This window comes from Danio rerio, chromosome 10 (genome assembly GCF_049306965.1).
Source record: "Danio rerio strain Tuebingen ecotype United States chromosome 10, GRCz12tu, whole genome shotgun sequence".
In the NCBI taxonomy this organism is placed as follows: domain Eukaryota; kingdom Metazoa; phylum Chordata; class Actinopteri; order Cypriniformes; family Danionidae; genus Danio; species Danio rerio.
This window is the reverse complement of record NC_133185.1, coordinates 45460082-45486686: the sequence shown is the minus strand read 5'-3', so window position 1 is coordinate 45486686 and position 26605 is coordinate 45460082. Positions and strand designations below refer to the sequence as shown.

At 35.3% G+C, this 26605-nt stretch overlaps 1 protein-coding gene across 50 annotated transcripts in view; it reads right to left on the bottom strand.

The window, feature by feature from the left end:
• The window catches only part of gramd1ba (GRAM domain containing 1Ba), a 168753-nt gene that overhangs the window by 16654 nt on the left and 125494 nt on the right, over positions 1–26605 (bottom strand). For 11 of the 50 annotated variants that reach the window (XR_012386542.1, XR_012386539.1, XR_012386545.1 and 8 more), the window contains 10 exons: positions 25255–25471; positions 20091–20111; positions 7939–8023; positions 6794–6897; positions 6508–6603; positions 6348–6428; positions 4968–5083; positions 4084–4237; positions 1173–1365; positions 122–268 (listed from right to left, as the gene is read on the bottom strand). Coding sequence is in view for 41 of the 50 variants with exons in the window: in XM_073915157.1 (XP_073771258.1) it covers positions 122–268; positions 1173–1365; positions 4084–4237; positions 4968–5083; positions 6348–6428; positions 6508–6603; positions 6794–6897; positions 7939–8023; positions 20091–20111; positions 25255–25471 (1214 nt within the window). In the remaining 9 variants the exon portion in view is untranslated. Of the gene's footprint in view, positions 1–121; positions 269–1172; positions 1366–4083; positions 4262–4967; positions 5084–6347; positions 6429–6507; positions 6604–6793; positions 6898–7938; positions 8024–8467; positions 9481–20090; positions 20112–21450; positions 21475–21837; positions 21859–25254; positions 25472–26605 lie in introns of those variants that run through there. The other 39 variants (XR_012386540.1, XR_012386546.1, XM_073915159.1 and 36 more) reach the window with 17 other exon arrangements.

Here is a 26605-nt window from a genome sequence, read left to right as displayed (position 1 = left end):
AGATAGATAGATAGATATAGATAGATAGATAGATAGATAGATAGATAGATAGATAGATAGATAGATAGATAGATAGATAGATAGATAGATAGATAGATAGATAGATAGATAGATAGATAACCTGAGAAGCGTCTCTGCTCCAGAAACTCCCTCATGAACTGTGATTCAGTGAACAGGATGTCGTGCAGTTTATCCACACTGAACTTATACACTTCATTAATGTACAGTTTCCCATTCAGATCTTCCTGGAAGGCCTGAACTTCCCCTGCTGAGAAGACACACAATCACACAAACACACACGCACGGACACACAAAATCAGAAGAGCCATGTGTCAGAGCACCTGTGGTTAGTGGTGGAAAGAGTACAGAAAAATCATACTCAAGTAAAAGTAACATTACTTGCCTAAAAAAAAGTTCAAGTACAGTAAACGTATCTGTTGTAGATATTACTCAAAGTATGAGTGAAAAGTGGCCCTATCAAAAGTACTCAAGAGTAGTGTAATTTGTGGATGTGTGTAAACGTAACATTCTGTAGTGGATTTAGTTATTGCCCAGCATGCACACAACGTTGTAAGGCGCTTATATTAGGTTAGATTTAGGATGTGACATCAGGTGACTAAATTTCAATGTCTAGCCAGCGTCTAAGGACAACGTTATTCCGATGTCCAATAACAACGTCAAATAATGTTGATATTTGGTTTATTTTAGGTTGTGTTAGAAAGTGACTCAAATTCAATGTCGAGCCAACATCTTAAACCAACGTCATACTGACGTCAAATACTGACATTTATTTGTCAGGTATGGTAACCAAAATCCAACGTCTGATAGACGTCATAGTGGTAACATCCACACAACATCAAGCAGTATCATCTTAAGATGTTGATATTTGGTTGGACGTTTTCTAATCTCCATAGACAAGAAAAAATAAAGCAGTGACTGCAGGTTGAAGGAAAGTAGTGGAGTAAAAGTACAGATACAGCACAAAAAATGTACTTAAGGGGAAGTAAAAGTACACATTTTAAAACTACTTAGTAAATTACAATTCCTGAGAAAAACTACTCAATTACAGTCGTTTGAGTATTTGGAATTTGTAATTTCACACCACTGCCTGTGGTACAGTATATCTACAAATGGGTTAGCTCAGTTAAAGGAGAACACACTCACTGACTCACCCTCATCGTGTGTTTCTGAGGAGTCGCTGAGTTCAGTGGGAAGATCCTCATTATCATTAAAATCAAGCGAGGGTGAGGGGGCGGGGACATGGGCGGAGCCACCGGTCTCTGACAGCTTATTATCAGGTAAGGTCAGGGGCAGGAGGTCTTCTGGGATGCAGTTGGTAAAGTCCTCCACCGGGGGCACATCAAACTACACAGAAAAAGACATATTGAAAAAATCTCATCAGAACAAGCCAATCAAATGTGTTTCCAAAGCCTTCCTAAAAGTGAACGTTCACTAGAATATATTTAAAGAGATAGTCCACTCAAAAAAGAACATTTTTAAAATAGTCTATCTATCTATCTATCTATCTATCTATCTATCTATCTATCTATCTATCTATCTATCTATCTATCTATCTATCTATCCATCCATCCATCCATCCATCCATCCATCCATCCATCCATCCATCCATCCATCCATCCATCCATCCATCCATCCATCCGCCTGCCTGTTTGCTGTTCTATCTACCGTTCTGTCTATATGTCCATTTATTTATCCGTTCGTCCATCCATCCATCCATCCATCCATCCATCCATCCATCCATCCATCCATCCATCCATCCATCCATCTATCTGCCTGCCTGTTTGTTGTTCTATCTACCGTTCTGTCCATCTGTCCAATTATTTATCTGTCTGTCCGTCTGTCTTTCTATCATATCTATCTATCTATCTATCTATCTATCTATCTATCTATCTATCTATCTATCTATCTATCTATCTATCTATCTATCTATCTATCTATCTATCTATCTATCTATCTATCTATCTATCTATCTATCCTTCCAATCATCAATCCATTCATCCATCCGTTCATCCATCCATTCGTCTGTCCAAGCATCCATCTGAGCATCCACCTTTCCTAAAAAAAATTGCACTTTTGTACTCAACAGAAGAAACAACATCAAACAGGTTTGGAACAACTGAATATTGAGTAAATGATGACAGAGTTTTGGTTTCGGGTGAACTATGACTTCCAATGTGGATTTAAATGCATAGTTTACAAAAAAGAGATTTGAAGTGGGTCAATTACAGTTTTTCTCAGTCGCTTTGGTGCGTTTCTCACAACCCCAGTGCATTTCTGCAAGACAGTTAATGCATTTGTCAAAACAATTAGTACAAACTGCAAAACCTAGCTGATAACCTGCAAAAGCGCGTCACATGCTCAAAACGGATCGCTCATTCCTCAAAAGCAAGTATTGATGTCAATCAAAGTGTCAGTATCATCAAAATGAAAAGTCCCAACACCATTGTTTATGAACAAGATAGTCAAATGGCTTTGTCATGTTTTCATTATGACACTTTACTCTGTACAATTCCTCCAATGCTAAAAAAGTCAGATGTTGGTGACACTTCCTGAAAATGCTGAAGACAGCCCTTTATCCCACATAGCAAAATTTCTCTGGCCCAGCTCTGGCCCACACAATCAGGTTTTGCTTGGCCCACATGCCGCAGTGAATTACGGTATATGACTGGACCAAATCTGGCTTCCAGACAAGGGCCAAACACAGACCATATCTGGGCCAAGTCTCAGCCAAGTTAATAACTCATAACTGGGCTAGATAGGTTGGTGTGTCACGATTGCAATGAAATTGATAAACCCATGGAGTGATGCGCTTTAGGCACACTATGGGCACGCTTTTTCTCAAAGTGACCTGATTGGTAGAATATTTTTTCTTTACTCAAAAATGATTTTAATGTATTTTAAATGTGGGTCAAGACTGGCCAAACTCACATGGCCCACTTATCAAATTTTTAAATCTGGGCCAAATACTACGTTTTACATCTGGCCCAAATCTTGTGTGCCGCCTTAAAAACGGTGCCACCTCTGCCAAACCCGGGCCATGTTTGGCCCACATGCTGTATGCCAGTGCCGGATGAATGCCTGCTGTGCCAGCTTTTTGCCAAATCTGGGCCAGAATTCTTTGCTACTAGGGATACTATTAGCACAGCCATTTGAAAACTACAGTAAAGTTAGACATCACTGCATTTAGTGAGGTATTTGAGTACAAGACACTGGATATGTATGTTTCACATGTTTATTGCATTTGCTCTTTGCAATTCTAATTTATTCACAACATTGTGCAAAAGAATAAATAAACCCTTATTTACAACAAACATAAACTTCCTTTGGGTAGAGCTGTGCACAACTGTAAACAATACTGCAGTACATATTGGAACTGAGCCTACAACATACACAGGTCTGTAAATCATTCATGAAACTGTTCAATTTTTAAGACATTTTAAGAAAAATAAAGATTTACATTTTTTCATAAAATTTGCTAGAAAGATTTTGACAGCTAGTTCAACATTTTCGTATGTAATGGCTCAAGTAATGAAATGAGGACTATTAGTTTTGTATGTAATGACTATTCAGCATTTACAAGTTTAGTTAATTTTGACTGACATGACATAAGCATATGATAATGTTTGAAACAGCAGAGAGTTGTATAAAAGCAGTTACTGCATGTCCAAAAGCATCTGCAATGTGTTGGAAGGAATGAGAAACTGCTCCTAGGATGTGCACAAGTTGTAAGTTACACTCATTTGTAAGTTGCTTTGGATAAAAGCGTCTGCTAAATGACTAAATGTAAATGTAAATGTGCACAAGTTGTTTTGAGAAATGCATTAACTGTTGTGCAAATATAAATAGTGTTGTGAGAAATGCACCAAAGCGACTAAGAAAAAACTGTAAGTCAAAATTGAAGGTAAAAAATGTTTACTTAGAGTTTACTAACAGCTGGACACATTCGCTCATCCAGTTTGTTTTTTATAGATCACAACCTTTGCGTGGGAAGTGCAAACCACCATTTTGTGTGTATGTCATGTTTCTAAATGAGACCCCAGATATGGCCACCTATCACCTTACATTGAGCGGAGCATCAGTGCTGTCTGTGGAGTTCAGGCTGCTGTTGGGAAACACCTTCCGATGGAGCTGGGGACTGATGTCCATCTTGGCGTCTGGGGTTTTATTGCAGTTGTCATTGGCCTCGTTGTCTTCAGCAGGAATCTCCTCACAGTACCTGCACCAGGGAGAGGGGCAACAGCTGCAGGTCAAGATTACCAGCTCGGGCAGCAGAAGAGACCCTCTCCCACAGACAATAATGGGATGAACCAATAGACAGTGGGGAGGGAGAATGAAGAGGTCTACAAAGCTGAGCTATCAGCATCGCTACTATTTATCACAGCTATCCTTCATAAATCATTTTAACATGCTGATTTGCTACTCTAGAAAATATTTATTATATTACTAATAATGTAACTAATAATGTTTGATGAATGTACTGTATCATGGAAAAGAGCTGAATTAATTTCTGCAACACTACAAACATTTACCATTACCTTCAATGCAATTAGGCAACCTATTTTGAACAAAAGTATTAAGGAGGACCTATTATGCCCCTTTTTACAAGATTTAAAATAAGCCACCGATGAGTTATTTTAACATGATTTGGTCATTAGTGTATCCAAACAGGTCTTTTGTAATAAAATAGATACTTGATCAAAGGAAAAGGCTATTGTGACTGGATTAGAATCTGTTGCACACACACACACACACACACACACACACACACACACACACACACACACACACACACACACACACACAAAAACTTAATTCATTACTAAACAAAATTCCCCTCTAAGACCAAATATTCATATTATAAATGAAAGACAGCTTTCTAGGCTTAGAGAAGGTGGAGATCTGAATCAACAAAAATGATTCAGTAGTCACGACGGGGGAAAACTCACCCCATGGTGTTGAAGTCGTCATCAGGAGGTACATAATCCTCATCGTCACTGGTCAGACCCAGCTCATTCCCATAACACTGATGGACAAAATGCCAAAGCTCTTTGGGACATAATGGCTAGATTTAAAAAAAGAAAAAGAGAGTCACAGAGACTCGTTGGGCAATACATGGCCACCGAACATTTCCCAGCAAGCAGTTTTGTGTTTAAAAGACATCTAATAGACATCTAAACATAGAGGACTTTGCTTAAACAAGGTTAACTTTGGGCTGTCAGCAAAAAACTCTGATAGATGTCTAACAATAGTGCAAAAATAGACTAGTTGTCAGATAGACCCATATTAATAATAATAATAATAATAATAATAATAATAATAATAATAATAATAATAATAATAATAATAATAATAATAATAAATAATAATAATAATAACACAATTTTATAATAATATAAATAATATTAACATTAGTTATAATATTATTATTAATAATAATAATAATAATAATAATAATAATAATAATAATAATAATATATTATTATCAATAATAATAATAACACCATTGTTTATAATAATATAAATAGTATTACATCAGTGATAATAATAATAATAATAATAATTATTATTATTATTATTACTATTATTATTAACAACAACAAAAAATAATTATAAACAGCAGCTACAGAAATAAAATTAACCATGCTAAATAATAACAACACCAATAATAATAATAATAATAATAATAATAATAAAAGACAGCAACAAAAATAAATTAATAATGATAATAATAATAACACCTATAACACCAATAATAAAAAATAAATAATAATAATAATAATATAAAAGCAGAAAAAATAAAATGAATAATGATAAATAATAGCAATAACACTAATAATAATAATAATAATAATAATAATAAAGCAACAAAATAATATTAATAATGATAAAATAATATTAACACTAATAATAATAATAATAATAATTAACATAATAATAATAATAATAATAATAATAATAATAATAATAATAATAATAATAATAAACAGAACCAACTAATATAATATTACAAAGGATAAAAAATAATAACAACACCAATAATATTGATCATAATAAATAAATAAATAAATAAATAAATAAATAAATAAATAAATAAATAAATAAATAAATAAATAAATAAATAAATAAATAAATAAATAAATAAATAAATAAATAAATAAATATTGATTAGACAGACTTCACTTGTGTAGTCATTCGTCCCTGTTTTGTTTGTTTAACCCAAGACATCTCCTGTATGTTTGGGTGTCTATTAGATGTCTTGCAAACACAATGTATTATATATATGTTTATAACAGTTACAGTAATAACAGTGGTGCATTATTTCCAACCTTGTCCAGCAGAGCATTTTGCCAGAGCCTGAACATCATCATGTACGTCCGATCTCTCGCTCCGAATGAGGTAAAAAAGTGCTGGGGAAGAATATGCCAATGTTTAGTGTTCAGGTTCGGCACTCTAGTGATATGCACAAAGTCTAAAGCTTGTGTTTACCTTTTCATTGTCCGTGCACAGCTGGATTGCATTGGGAATAAGTCTAGCCGTCTTCTCCTTCGTCATGGAGCAAACATCTTTTAACCTCACCGTCAGCTAAAATGCACAAAAACAGACTGTAAGTGAACTGAATGTCATTTTCCAGAGCTAAATTGACAAACTAAAACTCAATCTTCAAAAGAGGGCTGGAAATGAATGAGACTTTCGAGTTGTTTCACACTGCTCTGCGATAATATGGCATGAGAGGTTGATCTCATATCAGAGGTTGAATTATACATCAACTCACCAGCGTTTCCCAGCGGAATATGTTGCTATAAAAACAGATCCAGTTTTCAGAGAGGTAGAGGCGACCCTGCAGGAGGATATCTCTCTGCAGGGCACAGGAGTAGTCTGTAGGGAAAGGTCAAAGATCATTGATGTTACTATACATCTGCCAGTTTCATAAATCAGTTTTTTCTACCAATTTAATATATAATAGACAATGACGAGCCTATTTTTAGATTAAGCTTTTATTTTTTACATTTCCCCCTTGTAACCAGCGGATGTCTTCAGTGTTTCTAGCGCATCTGTCCAGTGAATCCAGCTCGTGTAATGTATTGTGCAATCGGCTTGTTAAGCAGTGTCGAAGCAGTTACCGGATATGGTAATAATAAATGTATACAATGCGCTGTAATATTCTCAAAAAACATGACGGCAACATACACTCACTGGCCACTTTATTAGGTACAACTGCTTGTTAACGCAAATTTCTAATCAGCCAATCACATGGCAGCAACTCAATGCATTTTAGGCATGTAGACATGGCCAAGTCAATCTGCTGCAGTTCAAACAGAGCATCAGAATGGGGAAGAAAGGTGATTTAAGTAACTTTAAATGTGGCATGGTCGTTAGTGAGAGACGGGTTGGTCTAAGTATTTCAGAAACTGCTGATCTACTGGCATTTTCATGCACAACCATCTTTAGGGTTTACAGAGAATGGTCAGAAAAAGAGAAAATATCCAGTGAGTGGGTGTTTGGTGGGCGCAACTGCCTTGTTGATCCCATAGGTCAGAGGAGAATGGCCAGACTGGTTCCAGCTGATAGAAAGGCAACAGGTAACACTTCAACTGAATCTCTGAACACACAACATTCTCAATGACATTGATTCCCCTATATATTTATCATTTTAACTGTGGTCTGATCGCTGCTGTTGTTTTACATTAAAAAGGATTTTTATAACAAAGTCTTTATCGTCATCTTTATATTTATCATGCTAGGTGTGAACATCCTTTAAGTCTTTATTTATTACAGGCTTAAATAGACTCAGTCATTTCAGATGTTTTGGCAATTACAAAGACTTTCTAAACAACTTAACATTAGCTTTTGGCCAAAAGTGCATATACATAATTCAACAAAAATGTTAGTAAAAATCTAATATGCAGTAACACTCACCCACAATGAGGCGCTCTGTGTCGGGCAGCTGCTTAAAGAGTTTCCTGAAGTCTTCATTCCGCTGCTTGTATGTGGGGCTCAAAACCTGAGAGAGAGAGAATAAGAGCAGCCTGATGAACATACTGTACATACAGTCACTCACACACATCTAAACATACAGTCAAAACACAACATACAAAGACCCCATAGAGTGTGTATTCGAGACAAACTATAAAGCGGTCATTTGACAAATGTGTGGCATTGGTCTCTAGCCTTTGCTAAATGCTTGTGTTGTTTAAAGGTACAGTTTATATATCTGGCTGTTTGTATTAAAAGATTAAAATTGTATTACAAATAGTATATAAATATACTCATACATTTTAATACAAGAATTGCTGCTGTGAAGAAAATATAAAACTGTGTATGAAAAGCACCGTCAATGCATTGTGATGCACTGAGATATCGAATTGAACTGAATCGATGGCATGATATTCGTAACCGAACCGTGAGACCAGTGTAGGTGAGACCTGTTTTGTAATTGGTTGCTTACAGCAGGTACTCTCTCTGAATCCCAGTCCCAATCTGTCCAATCACACAAGGCCATTTCAGACTCTTGAACTGCCTCCCAATCATATAGCCAATCAGACTCAGCGTCAAAGCTGAGGACTTCCATCTCTCCAGTCCGTTTGTGGAGAAATTCACACTTATTGTGTCAGTCCTTCCCAGCACACAAGTACAGCTTCATCAGGCCACGCTCAGAAACGACCTGGAGTAACCTCTGCAGCGGTGCTCTGGCATCCCCCGTTTAACTGAATATCAGCAGCTAAACAACAGGCAAACAGTCCTCCAAGGAGAGAAGAGAAAAACTTCTCACACACACCACTCGCGACAGCAAAAGAAGCTCGCTTTCTTCAGAAAATGAACCAATTTTTAACAAGACCCAATGGAACGCTAGTGGTGCTTTCTATAAAGCTGTAATAGTTGAAGTCCAGTGGAATTGCTCACTGTTTTGGGGTTTGTAATGCAGATTGGAGATGTTCCTTGCAGCTCTTCTTGTTTAAGCGTGTAAAATGACACAATCCAGTAAATAACTCTCGAGTCTTGCCACTTCACTTTTTCAGATCCAACACCTCATGATGATTTTCTAACATGGAAATCTGTAACTACAAATCCCAAAAGTCTCAAAAGAAAGATAATGCAGTCCCAGAAAAATCCAGAAGCAAATATATTTGACTTAAATCCAAAAGCATATATATATTTTTTTATCTCTCAAGGAACCCCTACGAAGAAAAAAAAACAACTTGTGGATAAAACAGAAGTTTTCTTCTCTTCAGACAAACAAAAAAGATTTCTTCAGCATGTATAAAAATAGTAAAAACTCCATGCATTCATATCCTTGCAAGCCTACGATGACATCCTCAGCTGAGAGTGACTTCTGGGTAAACAATCCCACAGAGGATGCAAAGTTTCTCGCATTTAATCTCACATAGAGAGCATCTTAAGCTTTACTACGGCAGGAAAGAGTTCTCACTGAGACCTTCTACAAAACAACACTGCCAAGAGGAGTGGGAGGGGCCTCTGAGAATGTTTGTATGCGAGAAAGGAGGAGGGGGTGGAGCCAACAAAAGCCAGCTGACCAATAAAATGCAAAGCAGAGGAGAGAGGAGGGGCTGTGCCAGATGTAGTGAGCTCAATCCTTGAGGCTGTACATTTTTCTCACTCATGATCCTACAGCAAGATTTATACGCTTCTCCTAGGACTGTCATGGTTTCTCAGAAATGTTCCAAAACACTTTTTATTGCCTGTTGCAATAAACAAATGTTTTCATTTTAATGTGAAAACCCCTAAAAAAGAAGCTATTCTTGGGTTTCCTGAGGTGGCAGAATGAGATCAAAATAGTGGGAGATGGAGAAAAATAGAGGATAGAGAGATAAAACAAGTTTTGAGAGAGAATCACAGAGGCCCCCATTGTGCTCCAGTCATTTTATAGTGTTAGTGTTGAGGCAGAGCCAAGGACAACGCCTCGGTCTTCCTCCTCTCCCCCGTTCCTCGCACTCGCACGGGGTGAACGAACTCTAGTGAACTTCCTGCACTGGAGGAAGGGGGGCATTTTGAGGGGATGCCAAATGGGTGAATCATCCCTCTCTCTTTCTCCAGCCTTTCTACCAATCCACTCTCAAGAAAAGAAAAGGTGGTACACGTTATATATACAGTTGAATTCAGAATTATTAGCCCCCCTATTTATTTATTTCGCCAATTTCTGTTTAACGGAGAGATTTTTTCAACACATTTCTAAACATAATAGTTTCAATAACTCATTTCTAATAACTGATTTATTTTATCTTTGCCAAAATGACAGTAAATAATATTTTACTAGATATTCTTCAAGACACTTCTATGCAGCTTAAAGTAAAATTAAGGCTTTACTAGGTTAATTAAGTTAACTAGTCAGGTTAGGGTTTGTGGTATGTATGGTTGTTCTGTAGACAGTCGAGAAAAAGTATAGCTTTGAGGGGCTAATCATTTTGACCGTAAAATGGTGTTTAAAAAATTAAAAACTGCTTTTATTCTAGCTGAAATAAAACAAATCAGACTTTCTTCAGAAGAAAAAATATTATCAGACATACTGTGAAAATGTCCTTACTCTGTTAAATATTTTGAAAAAAAGAAAATAAATCATGGGGGCTAATAATTCTGACTTCAACTGTATATATGAAGAGTTCAGATGCAAAACCCTCTAATTCCATCAGACCTCTTTTCTTGTAAATGAGTATTTTCTATCAGGCTCCTATAAGTAGGTTCAGAAGTTTAAAGAAATTTTAAGAAAATGAAAGTTATTAGTTAATAAATAAACTAACTTTTTTTTTCAAAAATGTCACTTTAGACAGTTCTTTGGTATTTAACAAGGTAGTTTTTCTTTTGCGTCAAAACCAGCTAAATCCACGTCTGCTTTTTATGCAAAAACTATTTGCGACAAGACAAAAAAAGTAGAAAAATCACTAAAGACACAATTAGAAATCATTTTACCACACATAAAACACATTACACAAACCACCTAAAATACATGAATCTGTCAAGTAAGTGGCGGTTCATTCCACTGTGATAAACCAGGAAAAAAGCAGAAGGAAAATGAATGAATGAAATCTGTCAAGAACTGCAGGTGCATAAATCAATTACACTAAAATCGACATTAATTAAATCTTAACAATCTGTTGTAATGTGATATTTGGATTTAATGTAAGTAGAGCTATGTAAACATTGTAAACTAAGCTTGGTAGACTCAAATAATGTAGTGTAAACACATTGTGAAACATCAATATCTGTGCATTGTACATTAATATAAAAAGCTGATCGGATGTATAAGTAATATGAAGTCATATAAATAATGTATAGTTTTATACAATATATTTATCTCTGAAAACTATCTAACATTAGCAAATAAAACACAAGGTAGGGCTACTGGGCGGAAAGAGGATGTCTTTTAGATAAAATTTTAGAAGCTGTCATTCATTCATTTTTACCATGGTCTCTTTTTCATCTCTTGTTTATCCTCATAGCATCCACGTGGGATAAAAGAACGGCATCTTAACTCTGTCGTTCGTGAAATGGAGTTACCGTTTATTGTATAGTAAATCGGACTCATTCAAAGTAGCGTTGCTGCGCAAACAAATGTTATGAATGCATGCTACACTTCCGACTGCACAGTGTGTTTTCTTTTTCTTATAATACACATAATGAGTTTTGAGGTAAGAGACGTTCATTTGCCATTCACTAAGAGTTGGACAGGCTCATCCAGTTGCCAACAAATCATTTCTAAATGCGCTGACGCGGGGATTTGGATGATTGAAAGACAAAACTATTTGTTAAACATGTACTACATGCCTAAAGCATTCACTCAATATCATTATCTCATTTTTGGCGTAAGTGGCGTTTGGCCACTTAGCTTTTGCATCTGAACTCTTAGCCCCCTTTGAATTTTTTTTTTCTTTTCTTTTTTTTTTGATTTTTTCCCAAAGGATGTTTAAAAGAGCAAGGAAATTTTCACAGTATGTTTGATAATATTTTTTTTTTTCTGGAGAAAGTTTTATTTGTTTTATTTCAGCTAGAATCAGGCCCGGATTAAGAACTCAGGGGCCCCTGGGCACATTGTCTTGTAAGGCCCCCTACCACCCCTATAGTTGAATTTAAAAAATAAGAATAATTTAATAATTTTTAAATAAAATTAATCTATAATTTATTGGCCACAAATTTAAATAAATGCTATATAGTACATATGTATTTATAGTCTACAAAGATTTAACTTATTTTTCAAAGCATTGAATAAAAATACTAATAAAACTATACATATATATATATATATATATATATATATATATATATATATATATATATATATATATATATATATATATATATATATGGTATTTTAATGTATTGCTTTTACAAACTTATAAAGCATATTATTGCCATGGCATATAACGCACAATGCTTCTCCAATCCAGTTCTATGAATCTGAGTCTTTCATAATACAAACACTGATTTATTGTATCTCCTCCTCTCCCTGTATTTTCTCTACTCTTCTCGTGATGAAAACTTGATTATAAACCTAAAAGTATACGAAATCACACATACTATACCTCTTCTCTCCCGTCTCCCTCCTCTTCTGGGCCTTTCTCTCTCTCTCTCCCTCTCTCTCTCCTTTTCTATCTGTCTCTCACACGATGAATCCAGTCCGCGCTGCGCTGCCGTTAGCCTCCTCCGACTGGTTAATGCTATCTCATCATTTAAAGTTACCATAACGTCTTCTTCTGTACCTCATTCTCCTGATCAAGGGTCTGTTTAAAGATGGTGTGTATGGAAAATGCCTCAATGAAGATGCCTCCTCTCCTCTTTCTCTCGCGTTTGCTAAATCCACTTGTCCACTCATTTTTGATCTATGACAGATATAACGTTACACTAAAGTCCGCTTAGTTTAGTGCGGGTTATTACAAAACTGACGTTTCCGCGCTTGACCAATTACAACATTCTGTTTAGTTAAAGAAAAAAAGGCAGTTTAAATATAATAATAATATTAATGTGTGATCGCGATTTTTTTGCTCAGAGGAAATACAGTTGTCTGAGCAATATAGTTTTTGCAGAGAGGGAGGCACCTATAATAAGGCTAAACATTATTAAATACCCACGAGACACTTGTGACTTTATATCACATTTCCATTATTTTTTAAAAATGTTTCCTTCCTGTTAAAAATAAATATATTTCCAATCTGATATGTAATGGGGAGAAAAAAAGTAGCACGAGTTTAGCTGATGGTGGATTCGAACCGAGTTTATAATTTATCGCGCCAAAAGACGAAACTGTGCGCCTTACAAGTGCGCCACTGCGGCTACAATATTTCATAGCTCTTCACTCATCATGTCTCTATCAATCAGGCATCGAGGGGCGTAAACCCTGAAAAGCTTATTCCAACTAGATGCGCTTTTTGCAATTAGCCAAAAAAAGACACTCCGAAATTGTCCTTTTTTTCTCTCCCCTCGCAGGGGCCCCTAGTGCGCACGGGCCCCTGGGCCTGTGCCCATAATGCCCATTGGTTAATCCGGCCCTGGCTAGAATGAAAGCAGTTTTTAATTTTTCAAACACCATTTTAAGGAAAAAAATTATTAGCCCCTTTAAGCTATATTTTTTCCGACTGTCAACAGAACAAACCATCATATAGTTAACCTAATTAACCTAGTTAAGCCTTTAAATGTCACTTTAAGCTGTATAGAAGTGTCTCGAAAAATATCTAGTCAAATATTATTTACTGTCATCATGGCAAAGATAAAATAAACCAGCTATTAGAGATGAGTTATTAAAACTATTATGATTAGAAATGGGTTGAAAAAATCTGTTCTCCATTAAACAGAAATTAGGGATAAAAAAAACAGGGTGGCAAATAATTGAGGGGGGCTAATAATTCTGACTTCAACATATCAAGAGCCACTGGACTCACAAAATCCTGGAGGGACTGAATAAGGTGTCGATGGAGATGCTCGACGCTCTTTCTGCCACCACACATGAGATGTGATTATTTACAGTCTTGTCTTGTGGCATATACAGTCCTCCTCCTTCACTGCTTGAGACTATATTTACATGTGAGCACTTGAGCCTGCAGTCATCTGCCCACCCAGGAAAAACAAAACTGAGAAAGTCTGATGCTTTCTGATAAGCTCACACTTGGAAAGTGTCCCGGAATCATTGTTTCCTGCTGATCCTTATAAACAGGGGCCATTATCTGCACACAGATGCTGGTTTTCACTTCAAACATCCTGTTTTCCTCTGTTTATGGTGACACGGAGAAGCGTCATGCCAAAGTCTACAGATACACAAAGACTGTTCCCTTGCATTACTATGAATGGGGAAAATTGCAATGCTCTGTTTGGCCACTACAGCAAATGCAAGCCCCGCCTTCCTGGTGAAAATAACCAATCATCAGCCTTTATACAGCTATTCAGTTTTGTGGGAAGGCGTCTGTACAGAATAGCTTGTTTGTTATGGCAAACGGTCATTTGGTTACTATTAAAACAGCCATGAAGAGGATTGGTATATTATATAACATATAACCCAACATATAACCCAACTATGTTATACTATATGGTATAACATATAACCCAACTATAGGTTATTACAGTACATTCCCAACTATGGGTTATTTTAATCCAAAGCATTGGGTTATTTTAACTAAATGTTATTTTTTTCCACACTGGTATGACTATTGCGACTAGTACTACTATTAATTTTATATTATGGTTGTGTAAATAAATAGTATGCAGTTTTCAAAACTATTAAAAATGCTTTATTTTCATTACATTTTAAGTTCCAGACACTTTAGAGCTTTACTCCGTTTAATATAGATGGATATAAAGAGCGCATTTGTATTATCAATAACTAAAAGTGTTGGTACAACGGATATAAAAAACACAGAGAGGTACATAAAAATAACAATATTATCGTGTTACAGATTAAATAAACATTACAATGTAAAAACAACATTACGTGCGCATATTAATACAGCTGCTCTGTGTCAGTTAAATCAGGTAAATGTTGAAATTCAACCTTTTTTAACCCAACTGGTTGAGTTATTAAATAAATAACCCAATAAAGGTTAAAAATAACCCAACAAAGCACCAAATATTTAACACAACTGGTTGAGTTATTAATTAAACAACCCAATAAAGGGTAAAAATAACTTAACAAAGCACCAAATACTTACCAAAACTGGTTGAGTTTTCATTAAAAAACTCAATAAAGGTTAAAACTAACCTAAACAAAGCACCAAATATTTAACACAACTGGTTGAGTTATTAATTAAATAACCCAGTAAGCAGGGATAACCAAACTTGTTCTTAAAGGGCCGGTGTCCTGCAGATTTTAGCTCCAACCTTAATCAAACACACCTGAACAAGCTTATCAAGGTCTTACTAGGTATACTTTAAACACCCAGGCAGGTGTGTTGAGGCAATTTGGAGCTAAACCCTGCAGGGACACCGGTCCTCCAGGACCGAGATTGGTGACCCCTGCAATAAAGGTTAAAAATAACCCAACAAAGCACCAAATATTTAACACAACTGGTTGAGTTATTAATTAAATAACCCAATTAAGGTTAAAAATAACCCAATAAAGCAACAAATATTTAACACAAATGGTTGAGTTATCAATTAAATAACCCAATAAAGGTTAAAAATAACCCAACAAAGCACCAAATATTTAACACAACTGGTTGAGATTTTAATCAATTAACTCAATAGAGCAGAGGTGGCCGACCCTGTTCCTGGAGAGCCACCTTTCTGCAGATTTCAGTTGCTACCCATATCAAACACACCTGAACCAATAATTAGGACCTGAACGTCACGTGATAATTACAGGCAGGTGTGTTTGATATGGGTAGCAACTGAAATCTGCAGGAAGGTGGCTCTCCAGGAACAGGGTTGGCCACCCCTGCAATAGAGGTTAAAAATAACCCAAACAAAGCACCAAATATTTAACACAACTGGTTGAGTTATTAAATAAATAACCCATTAAAAGTTAAAAATAATCCAACAAAGCCCCAAATATTTTCAACTCAGCCATTGGGTCAAATAAATAACTCAAAGATTTTTAAAGTGTACATAATATTAAATTAAATTAAAGGTCAATATGATATTATTCAAGAAACATCTCATGGATGCATTTGGGACACATCATCAGTGATGTATCCTGGGATCATTCGGGGCTCTCAATATCATACACTCTCATACCAACATCATACACTCTCACCCATAAAATGACATACAGTTATCAGAATTTGCAAATAACTTTCATAATTTATACTCTGAAAGAAGGTAAAACACTGTCCCTTACAAAAAAAAAAAAAAAAAAACCACACAGCTCTGCTTACATGCAAGGGTGAACAAGCCCACACATTAGACCGTTTAATTGTTCTTCAGTGAATAAAATGTGGAATCTTTGTTTATACTGTCAGCATCCTGCTTCTCAGTTAAGAGTTTCAGAAATCCAATATATTTTAATATGAACTTAAGCTTTCTCAAACAATTTAATAAAAACTAAATTATCTGAGCTATATAGTGATTTTAGATGCAGTTCAAGCAGCAGAAGCAGAGCAGCCTGATCCACGATTGAAACAAAAACACAGTTTACACAGAGAGAGAGAGAGAGAGAGAGAGAGAGAGAGAGAGAGAGAGAGAGAGAGAGAGAGAGAGAGAACACTGTGGTCTTTGTTCTGCGGTGCACTTTCATTAGAGTGATCCAGAGGTTATGACCGACTCTGAGACACGAGCACAACATCACAAAGGCACTTGTAAAATAATGAAACACACCATTGAGCTGGCTGAAAAACAAATGCTGGAAATGAAATGTCAGGTCAAACAGCTTTACACAGAAGGAGGAAACCATATCTAACATGAACTCTCTGTGAAGGCACGATTTAACTAAAACACGAGATCCACATGACGGGGTGTGTAATGATGTCCACATGTTTGTTTGTGACATTCTCATCATACAACAACTGGGGTCCGTTCTTCATACTTCTCTTAAAGAAACAGTATGTCATCTTGGCCACTAGAGGGTGTGTATTCACAACAATTAAAAGCTAGTTTGATGATAGTGTGATTGATGAGGCTTTCACACCAGACATTGCATGCGCGACTAGTTTACGATATTCATGTGTAGTCGGATGCTTGAACATTTTGAGTGTACTTACTTCTTTCGCGCATCAAATCCACTATATGTATGCAACTTACTTTACAATGGATCAGCACCATGGAAGGGGCGTCTGTCTGCCTGCTGACTTTAGTATCATTGCAAAATGGCTAAAATGGATTTTAATGAGAGAGTAACTGCACTGTGTGCTTTAGGAAGGCTGAAAAATGGCGTAATATCGTTCATCAAGTCCTCCAGAAGCTGATCCTGGAAAAGGGCCACTTTTAGCAGTACTTCCGGCTATGGTTGCACTATACTGAAATTCAGTACCAATCTATACTGAAATTTTTAAAACCTCTACTAACAATGAGCACGCTCTTAAACCATTGGGTTTAACCATTGGGTCATTGTCATTGGGCTCATGTGTGTTTTAAAGCCGTGATTAATCAGCTAATTCCTCATATGTCAGCTTATAGACAAACCAGCTGATCGATGGGACTTTAAAATGCTCCAGTGCCCCTGTACCTGTGGTTACTAGGGATGGGAAGATTAACCGATATGTATCGATACGCAGTCATGCGCGTGCACGATGCGAGTGCATCGGTTGAGCAGCAGAGGATGAATGAAATTTTGGAAGCAAATCGAGATGCATCGGTTTTTGCGAGATGCATCGATTTTTCCGAGATACAGCTTATATTTTTAATATAGAATGTATTTTTTATTTATTAACAAGTGTTGTCAACCTGTTTTTGGCGCATAATTTAATCGACCTACATTAAGTAAGCCTTAGCAACGGATTTGCGGATGTGTACACTCACACTACAACTCAGTGTATCAGGTGTGCGGATGAAGCTAGTGGAGCGCCCTCAGAAAGCGCGAGAAGCAAAACAAACATTTTATTCCTCACTGAGTTTTAAATCTAAAGTATGGCAACATTATGGATTTAAGGATGGACGACATGACAGGACAGATGCAATTTGCAAAATGTGCCGCGCATCTGTAAAATACGCGGGCAGTATGACTAATCTGAAATCTCACTTGAAGCGACGCCACGGTGTTGTTGTGAAAGCATCTTCCAGTGTTTCTGCATCCCCGGCTTTCGCACTGCTTCAACCAGCTCCAAAAGTGGTGAGAAAAGCATTGCAAGTTTTTTTTTTCCATGCGCAACAGTTCTGCTCGCTCTACGCCAATAACGAATGCTATTGCATTGTTCATCTGCAAAGATATTCAGCCTAGTGTCACGGAGAACGAAGGTTTTAAACACCTCCTCCTGTTAATTTTTATTTAATTATAATAATAATAATATTAATAATAATAATGATAAAAATAATTGGGTGTCACGGTGGCACAGTGGGTAGTTTGACCACCTCACAGCAAGAAGACTGCTGGTTTGTTATATTTTTATTAGCCTGTTGTTTACAGTGACAGTGATGTTTCAAAGCAGCATAACACTGCTAGTTCACGACCTTAAGTTTGGAATATTCAGTGGCAAAATATATCTTTGTAAAACTTGTTTTCATAGTTGAAAAGTTAAATCACAATTCTTGTTGTGCAATGCTAAATTTATTTATGTTGAAAGAGTGCAAATATATACATATTTTTTTAATATATATTGCACTTATACATTCTGTTTATCTTGAAAATACTTAAATAATATGTGCTATATGTTCTAAAATGGCCCTCTACTGTAAACTGACACTCTGGCTCTGAGAGAAGAGCCAGTTTGTAAAAAAAAGTCTTGGTTTTGCTTGGTTTATAAATAATCAAACTCATTCAATGGCACAGCATCCTCTTTCACATAATCTCATAAACTTGATCTAATTAGTTAGTGCTGAATTATCGCATTGTATCGTGATATGGGTGTGAATCGTATCGTGTTGCATCGCAATATGTCACAAATGTATCGCTAATATATCGGATCGTATTCTTTGTATCGAGATGCGTATCGGATCGGCATTAAAGCTTAGATGCCCAACCCTAGTGGTTACATTTCCCGCTAACAATTGAGCGCTATTGAGCACGTTCTTAAACCATTGGGTTTAACTAGTGGGTTTAACCATTGGGTCATTGCCATTGGGTTCATGTGTGTTTTAAAGCAGCCATTAATCATTGAATCGTTCTTATGTCAGGTTATAGATAAACCAGCTGATCGATGGGACTTTAAAACGCTGCAGTGCCCTGTAACTGTGGTTAATTTTCCCGCTAACATTTGAGCGCTATTGAGCACGCTCTTAAACCATTGGGTTTAACCATTGGGTCTAACCATTGGGTCATTGTCTTTGGGTTCATGTTTGTTTTAAAGCCGTGATTAATCATCGAATTGCTCATATGTCAGCTTATAAACAAACCAGCTGATCGACGAGACTTTAAAACGCTCCAGTCCCCCTGTGGGTGCATTTCCCACTTACATTTAAGCACTATTGAGCACGCTCTTACATTTACATTTAATCATTTAGTAGACGTTTTTATCCAAAGCGACTTACAAATGAGGACAAGGAAGCAATTTACACAACTATAAGAGCAACAATGAATAAGTGCTGTAGGCAAGTTTCAGGTCTGTAAAGTCTAAGAAGGAAAACATTAGTAATGTGAGAATGTTTTATTTATTTATTGTATTTATTTTATTTTATTTATTTATTTATATTATAGCTAGAGAGGCAATTGCAGATTAGGAAGTGAAGTGGGTCTTAAACCATTGGGTTTAACCATTGGGTCATTGGGTTCATGTGTCCAAAGGGACCTCTTCCAGAAATCATGCTGATGGATGATACTTATTGTTACTTATTAGTTCGCGGACAAAGAATAAACCCTTGATAACGCCATTTGAATGAGAAAAAAAACAGCACAATATTAAACAAATGACCCCAGACATGCTGATAACACACACACACACACACACACACACACACACACACACACACACACACACACACACACACACACACACACACACACACAAAACACATGACATAAAGATTAAAGAATAAAGCAGACTTACGTTATACCAGCTCTGACTTTTCTGCAAGTTTGAAGCATCCCATTTCGATGGTGGAGAAAATAAGAGAGGAAGAAAGAAATATTACAGTCTTTAAAAGTTATTCAAATATACATACCAAAAACTGGCATTATACTTATATACACTTATAAACACTGTATACACACACACACACACACACCACAGGGTTTAATTCAAAATCTGCAGATATACCTGTGCGATTTCCATTATAGCACCCATCCATCTCAATGAAAAATGGTATAATCCATCCATCCATCCATTCATCCCACCAACCTAACCATCTATCTATCTCATTGAAAATCTATCTATCTATATTAATGAAAAATGGTATAATCCATCCATCCATCCATCCATCCATCCATCCATTCCTCTATCCATCCATTCCTCTATCCATCTTTCTATCTTTCTATCTATCTATCTATCTATCTATCTATCTATCTATCTATCTATCTATCTATCTATCTATCTATCTATCTATCTATCTATCTATCTATCTATCTCAATGAAAAATAGTATAATCCATCCATCCATCCATCTAACTATCCCATCCACTTACCCAGCTATCTATCTATCTTAGTGAAAGTATATATATCTATATGAGTGAAAAATGGTATAATCCATCCGTCTGTCCATCCATCCATCCATCCATCCATCCATCCATCCATCCATCCATCCATCCATCCATCCATCCATCCATCCATCCATCCATCTATCTATCTCAATGAAAAATAGTATAATCCATCCATCCATCCATCTAACTATCCCATCCACTTACCCAGCAATCTATCTATCTTAGTGAAAGTATATATATCTATATGAGTGAAAAATGGTATAATCCATCCGTCTGTCCATCCATCCATCCATCCATCCATCCATCCATCCATCCATCCATCCATCCATCCATCCATCCATCCATCCATCCATCCATCCATCAGTGAAATATGTTTGATCAGCACAGGTATAAGTGCAATTCATTGAAGTATATATAATAAAAGAAGGGATTTACAGCACAGCTCTGTTTGTGTATGGGATGTTTTTCTTCATCAGAACACAGATTCACCATACACAAAGCTCCCACAAGGGGGCGGCAAATACATTAAATGGAACAGTTTTTCAGTCAAATATTGGCAAACCGTAATGCACTTGTTTGTTATCAGCTCTAGCACAACTAACTCAGAAGGGTCTGATTGCGAAAGATACATACACACAGATTTAAAAGCAGTCTCTCCTTTTCTCTGACTCCAAGCATCAGCAGAATCGAGAGATTGAGAGCATCGGACAAACACGGGGACTCTACAGCGCTCTCATCCCAAGCTCAAGGGCACAAATATTGATGTCTTACTTTAATCAGGTTTAATCCGTCATACTGGAGAGAAAGTTCATCAGAAAGATGAGTGTGAGATGGTAAATAGGGGGTTTTAATCTCCATTTTTGTCTTTATGAATTAAACTGTGAGCATGTAGCATGTTTTCCTATAGCATCACAACATTAAACCTTTGTGTGTGTGTGTGTGTGAGATTCTACATAGTGTTTGGTGGAGCTGCATTATTTGTTAAAATACAGTACTCAAACATTTATAAAATCCTAGTCCTAATTTGGCCGTCATGTAAAGTTATGATCACACACATTTAGTATATCCATGGTTAGCAGAGACAGGTGAAGCAGAGGTCATTGGCGTGGGTCACAGGCAGGGTGGAGGTACAGTAATGCAGAAAAGAGTGATGCTTACTTTAGACAGTCTCTTGTGTGACTAGCATGCATGAGAGGAAGAACAGATATCAGAAAACAAACAAAAACAAAACTATGAATTATGTGCAGAGAAATAAATAAATTATAAACACTGTTGTGCAGCAGAGTTTCCTCATGAAGTTCTGTGTTATTCATTATTAACATGAGGTGCTGATGAGCATGAAATGATTATGCAACCATTACTGACTCTAAATTCGGCTAGACCATGGGTGTCCAAACTCAGTCCTGGAGGGCCGGTGTCCTGCAGAGTTTAGCTCCAACTTGACTCAACACACCTGTGTTTCTAGAAAGCCTAGTAAGAGCTTGATTAGCTAGGCCAGGTGTATCTGATTGGGGTTGGAACTAAACTTTGCAGGACACTGACCCTCCAGGACCGAGTGTGGACACCCCTGGGCTAGACTGAAATGAACACTTTTGTTTATAAGATAAATACAGTACAAATGATTTTTTAAGCATGTTGACAAAGAAAACTTTTACCTTTTAGAAGGTTTGCCTTGCAAATGCAATCCTTCAGCAGATGTTATGATATGGAAATGAAAGCAATGCCTCTATTTCTATTTTTTTCTGAAATCTAGCAAGCTGCCGCAGCGTCTCCTGCATTTCTACTACTGCACAGCTACTCAAAGGCAGCATTCTTAGGTTCAAATCATGCTCAATGTGCTAGTGAGTCTTTGCACTGACTTGTACCTGTACTTTAGTGCAATACTACTACTAATACTACAACTACACTGTAAAAAAAAAACAAAAAAAAACCTCTAGTTTAACAAAGTGACTTTTATTGGCATTTTAGTAGCTTATAATAATATCTGGTTTAAGAAATAATATATAGAGAAATAAGCCTGTATAGTAACAGTGAATGTTCTGGCAGTTTATTATAAGGTTTTTGTAGCATAATAAACCACTCCAACCAAGACAATATTTCACTTCAAACTATTACAAATGTTCATAAAAGCCACTTTTCCAACATTTCAAGGTTAAAAGTTGTCAGAAGAAAGATTAAGATCCCATAATGCAATTCAAAAGCAGAAATAATAAAAAATAAAAAAATTTCATTGGAATTAAGAAGTTAATTCATGGATATATTTTTAAGTGTGGGATTACTACTACTAATAATGATTTCAAAATAATAATTTGTGCACCTTTGTATAATAACAACAATGATGATAATAAAAAATATACTATAATAATAATAATAATAGGGCGACACGGTGGCACAGTGGGTAGCACTGTAGCCTGACAGCAAGAAGGTCGCTGGTTCGAGCCCCGGCTGGGTCAATTGGCATTTCAGTGTATAGTTTGCATGTTCTCCCTGTGTTCACGTGGGTTTCATCATTTTTCAGGTGATTGATTGATTGATAAAAAATATAAATAAATTAATAATAATAATAATAGCTATTTTTAAATAATTATACGTGCACCTTTGTGTAATAATGAATAAATAGTAATAATAATAATGATAATAATAATAATACATATTAAAACTGTGTACCTTTGTGTAAAATAGTAATAATAATAATAATAATAATAATAACAATAATAATAAAAATAATAACAATAATAATAATTACAATAATAATGATAATAATGATAATAATACCTATTTTAAAATAATTATATGTGCACCTTTGTGCAATAATGAAAAAAAATTATAATAATACATATAAAAACTGTGTACCTTTGTGTATAATAATATTAATAATAATAATAATAATAATAGCTATTTTGAAATAATTATATGTGCACCTTTGTGTAATAATGAATAAATAATAATAATAATAATGATGATAATAATAATAATACATATAAAAACTGTGTACCTTTGTGTAAAATAGTAATAATAATAATAACAATACTAATAATTACAATAATAATAATAATAATAATGATAATAATACCTATTTTAAAATAATTATATGTGCACCTTTGTGCAATAATGAAAAAAAATTATAATAATACATATAAAAACTGTGTACCTTTGTGTATAATAATAATAATAATAATAATAATAATAATAATAATAATAAAATAATAATAACAAAAGTAATCATGATATTAATAATAATAAAGATAATAATAACAAATAATAATAATACTTTTTTTAAAATAATTATATGTGCACCTTTGTGTAATAATGAATAAATAACAACAATAATAATAATAAAAATAATAATAATGCATATAAAAACTGTGTACCTTTGTGTAAAATAGTAATAATAATAATAATAATAATAACAATAATAATAATGATGATAATACCTATTTTAAAATAATTATATGTGCACCTTTGTGCAATAATGAAAAAATAATAATAATAATACATATAAAAACTGTGTACCTTTGTCTATAATAATAATAATAATAATAAAATAATAATAACAAAAATAATAATGATAATAATAAAGATAATAATAAAAATAATAATAATACCCTTTTTAAATAATTATATGTGCACCTTTGTGTAATAATGAATAAATAATAATAATAATAATAATAATAATAATGCATATAAAAACGGTGTACCTTTGTGTATACTACTACTACTACTACTACTACTACTACTACTACTACTAATAATAATAATAATAATACATGTTTTAAAAAATACTATTTTTAATAAATAAATTGTGTACCTTTGTGTAATAATAATAATAATAATAACAATAAATAATGTAGAAAAACTATGTACTTTTTTGTAATAATAATAATAACAATATTAATAATACATATATAACAATTAGCGTACACTTGTGTACAACCACTACTACTACTAATAATAAAAATAATGACAAAAATATGCTGAAGAAATAATTTATTACTATTACAATATAATCTCAATGTAAGAAAAAATGTAAATAGAAAAAAACTTTTTCACAGGGTATTTATTTTCCATTGTATCAGGAAAGCATGACTTTTTACAACCCTTTTCTTTACTTGCAAGATACAAACGCTTGAGATGATATTTTGGAGTAGAACCATTTCATTATTTTAGTTTTTAATGTTTCTTAAAGGGGAACGTTCACCCAAAAATGAAAGTCTCATCACCCTTTACTCACACTCAAGTGGTACTAAACTTTTATGAATTTAGTTTTCCTGAAGAAAAATAATGACACAATTGTCACCTTTATTAAACTATTCTTTTAAAAGTAAAGTACTATTTAATAATCTTAATCACTTCATCTGACATTGTTGGAAGATGTTCCCTAGGTAGGCAGCTCACTAGGTTTTGAGTCACATCAAATTAAACTGTTATAATATTATCATTATCATCATCTCTTTAGGCACAAATAATCCCACAATGGAGTTTAAAAGCTTTACTCTGAAGGGGTAAAAGTGTCAGACAGGCGGTAGTGTAAATGCAGAGAGCAGAAGTACAGTAAGTATAGTCACACACGTTTACCTTGGAGTTTTTCCCTCCGGTGCGGGTGGTGTGAAGCGACTGGCTGTATGTGCGCTGGACGGCTGGCTCTGGGGTGGAGGGGGATTTATCTGAGGAGTGATCCGAGCCCTTCTCCACCATGTTCTCTCCCTCGGGACTCTGGGGCGTTGGGGAGCGTGAGCGTTTACGCAGGACGGGTGAGCAGGCCGGCGTGCTGCGGTTCGAGTTACTGGCAGTGCTGGAGAAACAGGAAAAAAAAAAGAAAAGTCCGATAAATAAACCAAAATCTTCACTTTGAGTAGAATGCAAATAGCTAATGGATTCGTTAACATGGGTGGTCTCAGCAGTGAAGGGTAAATTACATCACAAAAAGGTATTAATTGCATAATTCACATTTTCTTTTCGTTTACTTTTCAAAATACTATGTCAGAAAAGAAATCAGATTACTCAATAAGTACTCAATGTTGTTTTAAACATACACACACAAAGATATTTCGAAGAGTGTTTGACATTTTATAATTCACATTTTATTGAAAGTACTTTTCTAATTACTTTGTCTAAAAGTAATCGGATTACTCGATAAGTACTCAATGCTATTTATAACACAGAGAGAACATAAATAGCTAATGGATTCGCTACCATGAGTTCACATGAGTGGTCTCATCAGTGCTGGGTAAGTTACTGTCACCGACTCGGTCCCAGTCATTCCCCTCGCTGGCCAGCAGAGGCCACCATCTCCGGACTTTTAGCATAACATCATCCACTTAAACTGATTGCGCACACACCTGTTATCAATCCCGCTAACGACCCACGCTACCTGTTATAAGCCACGCTCTCACACTAGTTCAGTGCGAAGTCTTGTTCTGCCACGGCTAACATCTCTGAGCGGTATTCCCTTGCCTGATCTCCTGTGTATTACCCCGGACTGTTTCTGACTTGTTGTCTGTTGCCTGTTGTCTGAGTTGTGATTGAACTGTGTCTATTAAATACTGCAAATGGATCCCTCCGTGTCAGGCTCCTCGTTACAGTTAATTAAAAAAAAGTTACTAATTGCATAATTCATATTTTATTGAAGGTACTTTGTCTGAAAAGTAATCAGATTACTCGATAAGTACCCAAAGCTATTTCAAATCCACACACACACAGAGTACAAATAGCTGGATACACTACCATGAGTGCTCATGAGTGAGTCTCATCAGTGTTGAAGTTACGTTTTGAAGTTAAGTTACTTTAAAAAAGTTATTGATTGTTATATTGCATTGATAGAATATTATTTACATCTGAAACGTAATCGGATTACTCAGTAAGTACTCAATGCTAAATCCACATACAAAAAGAGTGAAAATAGCGATTAGATTCACTACATGAGTGG